Source organism: Eretmochelys imbricata, chromosome 6, assembly GCF_965152235.1.
Source record: "Eretmochelys imbricata isolate rEreImb1 chromosome 6, rEreImb1.hap1, whole genome shotgun sequence".
NCBI lineage: Eukaryota > Metazoa > Chordata > Testudines > Cheloniidae > Eretmochelys > Eretmochelys imbricata.
The window spans coordinates 52,982,323-52,994,617 of record NC_135577.1 but is presented as its reverse complement, the minus strand read 5'-3'; the positions used below and the strand labels follow the sequence as shown (position 1 = coordinate 52,994,617).

General features: G+C 40.3%; 1 protein-coding gene across 8 annotated transcripts in view; it reads right to left on the bottom strand.

The window, feature by feature from the left end:
- The window catches only part of IFTAP (intraflagellar transport associated protein), a 62,994-nt gene that overhangs the window by 20,280 nt on the left and 30,419 nt on the right, over positions 1-12,295 (bottom strand). For 6 of the 8 annotated variants that reach the window (XM_077818551.1, XM_077818555.1, XM_077818557.1 and 3 more), the window contains 3 exons: positions 9,245-9,402; positions 8,161-8,232; positions 6,270-6,336 (listed from right to left, as the gene is read on the bottom strand). In XM_077818551.1, coding sequence (XP_077674677.1) covers positions 6,270-6,336; positions 8,161-8,232; positions 9,245-9,402 — 297 coding nt within the window. The remainder of the gene's footprint in view (positions 1-6,269; positions 6,337-8,160; positions 8,233-9,244; positions 9,403-12,295) is intronic. The other 2 variants (XM_077818556.1, XM_077818558.1) reach the window with 1 other exon arrangement.

Below are 12,295 nucleotides of genomic sequence, written 5' to 3'. Positions count from 1 at the left end.
TCCCCAGTAAATTGAAATGAGGCTTCAGAGCCATTATAATCTGCACTGCCAAGAATTATTTGAAGCAGTGTTAGCTCATGCATCATAACCTGGGAGTGGCCCTTAGCAATAAAAAAATAATATTTCCATATATGTGCCCTGATTCACTTATTACAAGGAAATCTGTTTTTTCTGGTCACTAATTTTCCATAGAGATTTTAAAAGACGGTGAGCCCTGGGGAGGGGGAATCACATCATGCAATAAAATCTCTTTAAACCCAAATCTTATCTATCAATAGCCAGATAGCTCTTTTATTATCTCTTGGAATTATTTGAATATGTCTCTGTGTGTACGCACCATTTTACTTTAGTTCTCTTGCACATCACCTTTAAAAGAAGTTTTGGAAGTGACAGTGACTGTCTTTTACAGAATGCCAAGTTCCAGTGAGCTCGTATTTGGAGGGCATTTTTACCATGAAGTTATGAACCCCTAAAAATCAGGAGGTTATATATAGAAAGCTTAAGCTTAACTGGGAGAGGGTGTGGTCCATGAAAAGGCCCTAAAACTAGAAGTCGGGAGGGTTCTCCTAGTGACTTTGGACAAATCACTTAAGCCCCTCTTTGTGCTTCTATTTCCCCATCAGTAATATGGGGATAATGATTAAGCATTTGAGATCTACAGATGAAAAGTGCAATATAAGTGCTAAGTGGTATTATTTCTGATGCTGTTCCGCTCATACAGCACTCAGAATCATTTTGCTTGTGTCCTTAAGATTTTTATCGATGCTATGCGTACAGGATTTTTTTTTAATTTTACATTTTACTGAGAGAAGACCCAGTAATTGAGCCATTCTTGAAGCAGTGCAGAAAATGATTTGTCAACACTCCTGAAAAAGGTTAGATGTAAAATGAATTATGCTGCCACAGTGTGGAAACCAGGTATTTCTCAATGTCCCATGAGAATTCCTGATCCTTTGTATTGTTGCTTTAAGCTACTTACAGTCAGAGATTAAATTTAATGAGAAAGAGAGAGATTAAATGGCCCACCATGCATGTGCTGTCTGTACACTGTGGGTTAAAGCTATGGTTTGGGGAATGAGATTTGCATGGCTAACCAGAGTTATGTCGAATTCCCACAATTCAAAGCACTAGTTCCAGGCTTTCAGTTGCAAGACTGCTGTCTAACTAAACTATAATTTTTTTATACATTGGCCAGCTGATTTATAGAGGCCATTGTATTTCTATGAATTCTTTTTGTTCATAAGCAGCAGCTACATCCGGCCCTGGAAGGACAGGTTAGTTGGACACAGAATTTAAAAAAGGAAAGAAAAAGAGTGTGATTTCTTCCAGGATAAACCCAAAAAAAGTATTGGTTGAACTGGGACATTTTAACACCTGCGATCAATTATGCTTTTTGCACTGTCTTGTGTTGATTAACAATTTTTTTAAGATTTACACTATTTACAGGTGTGTATTCTACAGTAGAGGGGACAGTACCTTCATTCTCATTAGGCTTATTATGATGGTTTTACCATACAAGATACAAACCAGTCAGTGAGGTCTAGCAGTCAGAGCACTGGATCGGGAGCCCAGAACTCCTGAATTCTATCTCAGCTTTGCAACTGTCTCCACTGTTGCCATAGGTAATATACAGCTAACTCCTGTGCCTCAGTTTCCCCACCTGTAACTTTACTTTGCTATTTACCTTATTCACAGAAGAATTATGAGGAATTAGTTCATATCTGTGCAGAGCTTTTAAGGCTATAATACACTATATAAAGCCTTAGTGTTGTTATGTACACTGTAGATTGTTGAGTGTTGATAAGGATTACTCCTGCATTAAAGGGTATTGTGCAATGAAGGTTTTCTCGTGGGACAAGCTGAGGAGAGCAGCTACTGCAAACCAAATCAAGTGTCACATAAAAGGATAACTGTTAGCCCAGTGATAAATCTGCAGTAATGAAGGTAGAACGGTACCATTATTTTATAATCACCCTTAAAAGCAGCAGTTGCCAAATTAACCCAATATGGTTTGTATTCCTACCATAAATCTATTTTTAGGCAGGGCAAGCAGATGATCATTTTTGTAGTTTTCAACCTCTTTAAATGCAATCTGTTTAACTCTGTGTTTTTAAATGTATGTGATTAATATTAATGCTCACAAAAATGACTGATAGTGCATGATACAGCTAGGCAAGTGTGGGAAGCTGCAGTGCAAGCTATTATACACCTTTGCCAGTGCTCTTCACTCCTGACCATCATCTGTGCTATTCTAGTGCTGGATCTGCCATGAGTGAGAAGTGCCAATTAATCGTGTGATTAATTGCACTGTTAAGCAATAATGGAATACCATTTATTTAAATATTTTTGGATGTTTTCTACATTTTCAAATGTATTGATTTCGATTACAACACAGAATACAAAGTGTACAGTGCTCACTTTATATTTATTTTTATTACAAATATTTGCACTGTAAAAAAAAACAGTATTTTTCAATTCACCTAATACAAGTACTGTAGTACAATCTCGTTATCATGAAAGTTGAACTTACAAATGTAGAATTATGTACAAAAAAATAACTGCATTAAAAAATAAAACAATGTAAAACTTTAGAGCATACAAGTCCACCCATTCCTACTTCATTCAATCACTCAGACAAACAAGTTTGGTTAAAATTTGCAGGAGATAAAGCTGCCCGCTTCTTGTTTACAATATCACCTGAAAGTGAGAAGAGGTATTCACATGACACTGTTGTAGCCAGCGTCGCAAGGTATTTACATGCCAGATGCACTAAAGATTCATATATCCCTTCATGCTTCAACCACCATTCCAGAGGACGTGTCCATGCTGATGATGGGTTCTGCTCGATAACGATCTGAAGCAGAGCAGACCGACACATGGTCATTTTCATCATCTGAGTCAGATGCCACCAGCAGAAGGTTGATTTTCTTTTTTGGTGGTTTGAGTTCTGTAGTTTCCACATCTGAGTGTTGCTCTTTTAAGACTTCTGAAAGCATGCTCCTCACCCCGTCCCTCTCAGATTTTGGACGGCACTTCAGATTCTTAAATCTTGGTTCGACTGCTGTAGCATTTTTAGAAATCTCACATTGGTACCTTCTTTTATGTTTTGTCAATTCTGCAGTGAAAGTGTTTTTAAAACGAACATGTGCTGGGTCATCATACAAGACTGCTATAACATGAAATATATGGCAGAATGTGGGTAAAACAGAACAGGAGACATGCAATTCTCCCCCAAGGAGTTCAGTCACAAATTTAATTCACGCATTACTTTTTTAATGAGCATCATCAGCATGGAAGCATGTCCTCTGGAACGGTGGCCGAAGCATGAAGGGGCATACGAATGTTTAGCATATCTGGCATGTAAATACCTTGCAATGCTAGCTATAAAATTGCCATGCAAATACCTGTTCTCACTTTCAGATGACATTGTAAATAAGAAGCAGGCAGCAGTATCTCCCGTAAATGTAAATAAACATGTTTATCTTAGCGACTGGCTGAACAAGAAGTAGGACTGAGTGGACTTGTAGGCTCTAAATTTTTACATTGTTTTGTTTTTGAGTGCAGTTACGTAACAAAAAAATCTACATTTGTAAGTTACACTTTCACAATAAAAAGATTGCACTACAGTACTTGTGTGAGGTGAATTGAAAAATACTATTTCTTTTGTTTATCATATTTATAATGCAAATATTTGTAATAAAAAATAATATAAAGTGAGCACTGTACACTTTGTATTCTGTATTGTAATTGAAATCAATATATTTGAAAATGTAGAAAAACATCCCAAAATATTTAATAAATTTCAATTGGTATTCTATTGTTTAACAGTGCGATTAATTTTTTTGAGTTAATCGCATGAGTTAACTGCGATTAATCTACAGCCCTACTGCCAATTATTTCAGAGCTATCACCTTGTCACCTGTTCTGAAATAGATACAGGTGTTCACTATGGACTAGATTAAGTTGACTTAATTCATTTCACTAGTGATATAAACCAGATCTGAATTCAGGTTTCCAGTCAAAAGGCAGCCTAGAGAGTAAACTCACTGCAGTCATGGAACCCTTAATTCTTTAACAGATATACTTAGAATTTGAGAGAGTATTCAGACCTGAGTCCTAGAAATCTATAAAGGGAAAAATGAGGGAACTAAGGACCATCACATTGAATAGAAACCTTTGCCGTCCGGACCTAATGTAGGAGTGCAATATCAGAGCCTGTGTTCTGAAATGCCAGGGGTGAAGGAAGAAACATTAACTCTCTATTTGCTTTCTTCTGCGAATTAAAGCCAGACCTCATATTCTCCTGACTGACGGCCCAATCCTGCAGGCCCTCTGGCTTCAATGGAAGCTCTGTACACACAGAGAAGTGAAAGATAGTCAAGCAGTTAGAGCACTCACTGTGGATTCAAAACCCTCCATTCAATTCCATACTCTGCCATAGATTCTTTGTGTGATCTTAGGCAAGACACGTAAGGTACCCCTACGGTGGAATAAAAGTGCCATTGGACAGACTGGCTCACAGGGCTCAGGCTGCAGGGCTAAACAATTTTTGATGTTCGGCTTGGGATGGAGCCTGGGCTCTGGGACCCTCCCCCTCTTGTGGCCCCAGAACCCAGGTTCCAGCCCAAACCATAACAGCTATACACAGCAATTTTATAGCCCCATGAGCCTGAGTCAGCTGACCTGGGCCAGCCATGGGTGTTTAATTGCTGCATAGTCTATCTGTGCCTCACTTTCCTATCTCACAGGTGTGTTGTGAGGATAAATATGTTAAAGACTGTGTAAGGTGCTCTGAAGCACAGTGGTAATGGTGGGTGGTGGGGGACACACAAGTATCTAGGACAGACGCTAGCATAATTGAGCCTGTTGGATTTTTTTTGGGGGGAAGGGGGCTAAAATTACTATAGGTGTATGAAATATCTGCAATGAAATATTTGCAATCTTGTGGGGCATGTCCCTACAAATTCAACATGGGTCCAACTTTGTGAAATGTTAACACTATAATGAAATATTTATAGTGAACGTGGGTCCACATTTGAGTGAAATTGTTTTTACATAGTAAAAACATACAGAACTTCAGGATTCTGCATCTCTTGGTAGCCTTGTTGAGAAATTTTGCAAAAATCAAAATGATTTCTGGACAAAATAAGTGTGGACAAAAATTCAGGAACAGTTATCAAAAAATACCATTCATCAGTAGCCAGAATAATAAATCTTAGGCTGTTACTTGTGTAACTTTAACACCCTCGTGGCCAAGGTGGAGTCTGCTCTGCAGGCAGCTCTGGCCAAGAGAAGGTGTGCGCAGGAATGCAGCAGGAAAAATCCCTTCCACCCCAGGGGCACCTGTTCCAAATCCCCCAGAGTGCACACACACACATACACCGGAAAAGTACAAGGGATATAACAAAGGGAAATATTTATTTACAGAGGGATGAGAGGAGAAAAACAACAAGGGAATATGTAGGGGGAACAGTAGAACAGGGTTGCATCCAAACCAAGACCCCACAGGCCCAGTGGTTGCTCAGTGTCTGCCCTTTCAGACTGTGCTATATGTATGCATACAGAGTTCAGGAGTCCTGAGCAAAGTTCCAGTCCAGTGCTGAGTCTTTGGCGTTCCTGGTCGTCTTTGGCATCAGTGAACTTTCCCCAACAAACCCCTCCAGTGCCCTCTTCTGCCACTCTCTGCAAAGCCACAAAGCACGACCACCTCCCCACTTAAGTAGCTAGCAGCCTCCCTCCTTATTCCCAATGCAGAGTCACAAGCCCCAGTACTCACAGCCCCATGCAGCTCTGGGCAGCAGTGATACTGGGTCCAGCTCTGGCCTGTCCTTCTCAAGCGATTCCCCCCTGGCACAGTGCTCCTCCTGGCTCCTGTCCTGGTGTGTCCCCAATCGGCCGCCCTGTCCTTCCCGGGCTTCAGGCAGGTTCTCTCTCTTCACTTTGCGAGGGCCTGCTTGCTGCAGCCCTTCTCCCTCTCTCAAGCTCTAGAGCCCCACCTGGAGTTTCCCTCCTTTCTCTCACTGCTCCCTCTCCCCAGTTAGGAAAAAGATTTAAAGGGGCCATGCTTTCTAACCCCAAAGGGTTACACTTGTACTGAACTCCTCACAACCTTGGATAAAGAAATGACTTCAATATTTTCTTCCAGAGTGAAGGTGTGAGTTATTTCTTCCTAACCACAGCCTGATTCAGAATCTAAAGAGGAAGGAAAATTCATACATTCAGAGCTAGGGACAGAGAGCAATCACAAGAGCGAAGGAAAAGAAACATACCACTATATGTCCCTTGACCAAATTCATCATCTGTGTCAAAATCTTCCAAATCCAAGTAGTTGCCCACCTGTGAAAAGACCCAAAACCAAAAGATTGAACAAATAAAATGAAGTCTATTCTTTCCATTGTTCTCACTGCAACTTGGAGCAAAGCAAAAATTATGACTGTCAACATCAGTTTCTCCGTTCTCCTCTGTAGCTTTTACAGGAGTTTGAAAGTTTATTAAAATATTATTTGAAAGGAAGAAAGAAATGTTTGGTATCCTTTCTGTATTTTTAAAAGTAGTTAAAGAAACACTAACAAATAGTTTAGTATCAACGTTAGGTTTTCGGGAGGAGAAAAATATGTTTCATAAATTCTAGTATGCCTAATTTGAACAACAATGTTTTCATAACTTACAAGAATGTAAAACCATTTTTCTCTGTAAATGGAGTAAGAGCCAAATGTTACTCTGCAGTCTTGGAAATCTACTGCATGAGACCCAGAAAGTGAAACTGACTCTAAAGAAAAGAGAAACTGACCATTACAGTTTCAGTATTCAAACTGGCTGAAGTGAAAAAAGCAAAGAAACAACTTACATGAATTTTTTTCCGACTTAAATCAGGACTTTTTAAATTATTTTTTTAGCCTTAACAATGGCCATTTTAAAATGTCTTAGGCATATTTAAAGTGCTTTGTAAGAATATTGCTTTATCATTCAAATTCTCCATGGGTGCATAGTGGGAGGGGGCACAAAGATTCTCCCCACCCTCCAGTGTTGCCCACATAAGGGTCAGGCACAACTTTATAAATATTCAAATCTGAAAAAATTTCACTCATTAAGTTCACCCTCTGTGCTGAGAGGTGTAGAGGGCCAGAAAAAGTCCTCTGCCCCATTTGAAACCTTCTTAAGCATTCAAAATAGAATTCCCTCCTAAGCACCTATAAATGATAAAATGAGTTCACTGATTAAACATATAATATATACAAGAGACATGACAGGAAACTTTTCCTCCTTGGGCTTGGAACTTGCTTTTCTTAGATGGGAGATGTAGAAAACTATGCTAATAAACAATGTGCCTATCTGCAACTCTGAACATATGAACAGTCTAGTCTCTACATACACATTACAAAAAAAACTCAAAATGACTCAACCTCATGCTAAAAAACAGAGACCTTCCCCCCCCCCCCATTCCACTCAACCAAGCTCCTTAGAAAAAGCCTGGAAAAATGGATTGCCCTGGCAACATGGGATGAAGGTCAATGAATCTGAGCTCAGTAGGAGCAAAGTGGAGAGTAACTTTCACAGTAGAAACCATCCACTGGGAATGCCTTTCCCCCAACTCGCAGACAAACGTATTCAGGGATTGTCAGATAGAGCATCTCAACTGACCTCAAGTCTCAGGTTAAAAGAAGGGAAGAGACACAATCCAGAATGGGATTTGTAGGTCAAAATGAGCATCTTGAATTACACCTGGAAATGAACTGGAAACCAGAGCAAACACTGGAGCACATTCGTACTATGCTCCTTTGAAGTAGCATTGCTGAGTTGGAGAGTTGTCCCATACTGCACTGAGCTTACAGCACAGAACCACAGAGAAATTAGAGATGCAAAAGGTTTAATCATCTCATCCAGTTCAAGACCAATCCCTCCAACCAGCCCCTTACAATTTAAGCCCTTACAAAGAGCACACTCTTATATTAAACATATAAACTTGTTAACAGAAAAAAACTGGTTAGATGGTGCTGCTAGAGTTCTTCCTTCCCTCAGAATGATCGTGGAAGCAAACACTGCATTTCCAGACACTTTCCCCACCCCAAGTAAAATAATTTGTAAGTCAGTGCATTAAACAGAGATTACATGTGTTCTGCTTATAATTCCTACCTTGAAAAGCACTGAAGCAAATCTTACCTTCACTCTTCTTGCCAGACTGAGGTCACCTTGGTTAGAGCAGCCAACTTTCCAGCCTTTACCCATCATTATCTGCAGAGATATTTACGTGCATTAAAATGAAGCAAGAATACAGATCACATTCAAAGCTCCCACTGATTTACACTTGCAAAAAGACTGCATGTTCAGGTCCTTTAAAATGTATGTAGAATTAAAAAAAAGAGTGAATGAAATGGCTTCTGAACAGAGGATAGGGAACCTGTCATCTTAAATATATCCGAACTAGGTCGAATGGAGAAACACAATAAGCAATCAAACTAAGGACAACAGCAGTGTTTAGAACAGAAGCAATGTTTTCAATGGGAGTCTTTCTCTCTGTTCTTTTCCTGAAGGCAGGTGTAAAGGTTACAGCAGCCAATTCATTGCATTACGAATGCTCTGTGCTATTACTGTAGCAATGTTTCCAGTGCATCCAGTTATTACTGGATTTGTTTCTTAAACTACTAATGTGACAAAAACGTGTAATCATGCCTGAAACTTTTGTTCTATAGCAACAAAGATAAATATTAGGATGTTCTATTAACTAAGAGATAATGGAGGTCTCATCGCACTTTACAAGGCACAAAGCCAGTTCCCAAGTGGCTAAGACAAGAGACCAAAAGGCAGTTTATCCAAAGATGGAACCATATTCTTGATGAGAGAAACAGCACAAAGCTTCTGTTATCAGTAGTATTACGCAAGGGCCTGAAAGACTGTGATTCTTTTAAAACTCCTATCTGAGTTTCATTCACACAGGACTGTGGTCCCTGCAGGAGCCTGGACACCCCGGTATACTACAGCTGCTCTACAGATAGAGCAAATGGCTGGTGTGTTCCCCTCAAGTGCCTCTAAGGGCATCACACCTGACATAGGATTCTACAGAATCTGCTTCAGATCAGATATTGCTTTCAGTCACTACCACTCAGCCAGTGCATCTCCTCTGCTTCACTCTCTGAGGGCCTTCAGAGCCAGAGGAGAGCCTCTTCCTCTCTATGCATGAATATTTTTTGCCTATCTTCTCTTTAATTTAATGTTTGCCTCTGTGGACTGATGCCAGTCTCATTACCTGGTCTTCATCCAGAGTCTGTGATGAGAGAGACACTGCTGGCTCTTTGTTTCTTACAGGAGAGACATTCTGTTTATTTTGGTTTGACAACTCAAGCATCGAAAATGTATTTTCTATGGAATCCATTTCAGATACTTGGCTTTTCATTTTCACCTCTTCTGCAGGGAGAAATCATAGTGCATTAGAAAACATAATACACCCTCCAAGAAAAAAGAAAGATGCATAACAAATGCACATTGTATCTTGTTGGAACAAGCATTATTACTATAACTCCTTCCTTTGTCTATTCAATATCATTTTCCATTCATAATTGGAGCTTAAGATACATGCATGTGTGTTATGACATGTATTGTGTGGTCTTTTTCATAAAATTGAATAAACATTTTGTATATGTAAAACACAGTAACTCCCCTTTACCCTTGTTCTTCAAGTACTCACTACTGTTGTGCAGTCTCATATGTTGTTCAGAAAACTAGATAAAATAGCACAAATGAATGAAAAACAGAAAGACAAAAGCCCAGTTCCTAATGAAGGTTGCTACTTTGCTCTTCATTTAAACACTTTGGGGTACTTGTTCAGGGGTTGGCCACCATGTATATGCTGTGCAAAATGGCACACACTTGTGCACATGCCCTCACTTGGCAAGTAAACACCAGTGCAGACAGAACCAGAATCTTCTCTGATACCAGTCAAATCCGGAGTAACTGCATGGAATGCAACAGAGTTACATCAGATTTACACCAGTATAACTCAGACCAGAATGTGACTTCTGCTCCTCAACACCAGTACACACTCCAGCAATTATATGTCTACTTTCAATAATCTAATGCATATACATGCACAAGTGTGGAAGCTGCTTTCACAAAATTCCACTGGCCATTTCTCATGATGCTCCCTGCACCCAGAAGGCCATATCCCACCCAATGTACTAAGTAACTTCCCTCTCCTCCTTCATATCCCTATACTGTGGGAGCATCTTCTTGCCATACAAGATAGGAGTAGTTCTTGTACCTCCTATCTCCTCCTATAGAATGAAGGCCAGGTCAAGCTTCTACCCTTATGTATGTGGATATGGAGACCATTTGGGAGAATCCCACTGTGGCTAGAGAAGAAATACAGCTCTGAGGTTTCTTCATCAGAGTCATTGCTACTGTGGGTTTTTGAAGTCTCCCAGGACAACAGAATTGAGGAACTCAAGCACCTTTATGGACAATGTTTCTGTTAGCTCTGCCTGTCTCGGTCCTAGGACATACAGACTAGAGATTCTGGGCTTGTAGCCTATTGTCACACACAGTGCAACAGCTGGCAGGAAGGAGTCAGGAGGCAAATGTTATAACTGGATAACAGGAGGACAATGTGGAGGGGCCCCAGTGACACATCTCAGGGACTGAGATCTGGCCACAGCAATCTATAAGCCCTCTCATAAAGGAACAGACTAGAAAAGACACCACAGGTATTACGCTTGAGGAACCCCATGGGACAAGGTTAGCACTCTACCCTGTACTGGACACCTACCTAAAGGCTAATTTGGGAATTACTATGTTCACCCTTGTCTGTATGCGACTAAGCTATTGTACCTAGTTTATTTGCATCCTTTCCTTCTTGGCAGCCCTAGTAAAGAATCCTCTCATTTGAGCCATGTGTGAGTGCTTATTGGGATCCCTCCAAGATAGTTTACAGGGCAGAGTGCAGATCACCCTCTGTACTGGCACATTCCTGGTTTGGTTTTCCAAAGCATTCCTGAAACCCCACTGGATGGGGGAAATTACACTAGGAAACATTTGCTCTATAGTAGACAACCGTCAGCAGGATGCTAGTACTGGTCTTGTTCCTGCGTGCAAAGATTAAGGGGATGTATTCAAATGAAGCTGGTTCTCTTGGAGGACTTCTCTGGCACTGAAAGTTAGATTAGAATAGTATGGCTACTCTGACTTCTAGGTGGGATTTTCAAAAGTACACAGCACTAGCCTCACTCTGCCCCCAGTGAAGTCTTACCACTAATGGTGAAGATTTTCAAAGACACAGATGACTCATTTGACTTTCATTAGTAGATGGGTGACACCTAATGGCCCTTTGCACCTTTGAAAATTTCCTCAATTGCAACAGGAGCAGAGCTAGGACAACTGTGAGTGCTTCTGAAAATCCCAACACCTGTATCTGTGGTGCACCTGCTGAGATAGAACTTAGCTAGCAGTGTCACCTAACCAGATTTCAACAATGCTAGCTCAGTGTAGGCATTCCTGAGAGTTCAGGACCTGTTTAATAACCGGCTTATTGACTACTGACCGTGCATTGAACAATAGGAGGGTTTTCTTCCTGCAGCACTACAAAAATATTTTGGAGGCTGCCAAGAGGAAAATAGTAAAGTGTGACTTTGCTTTTTTCTATAAAAAAAATTACACTGTAAATTATTAAATGGCTTTAGAACAACAGGCACAAATGGATGTCTCACTTCATGCCAAGAGCACACCTACGCTCATAATGCATAATAAATGCACAAGTCTATCTGCCTTATTTTTCATTTGAAAATTACATTTTCTAATAACAACAAGAAGCAATCTGCAATGCATTTCTAAGGCACGATTACATACATGTCTCATGCATTTACAATCACTCATGCATTGTAACACCACTCAATGTGCAGTGTGGATGGAGCATTTTCCAAGAACTTAATGATGGCCTCAGGGTTAGTATACTCAGAAATCAACTCTCCCAGTTAATTATTAATCCCCAGGGGCACCTCTGTGCTCCAGTCATTACTGTATACAAATCGTGACAATACCATGGCCACAGCCCTGCAGTCCTCACTCATATAAGTAAAGGCTGCAGTAGTAGGCCAATATTACTAGGAATTAATGAAATAAGCTGCACTTTACACGTCAGAGTAAAATAACAGAAAGGTTTCTCTCTCCGCTAATGTATGGCTCAAGATTCTCTGAGTGTTTCCTACTGCCTATATATCCCGCTTGGACACTGGACTTTGCACTGCTTTTTTACAACTCCACCGGCTTCTTTTTTAAAAGACAAAATAAAAATGACACAAGGGCATTC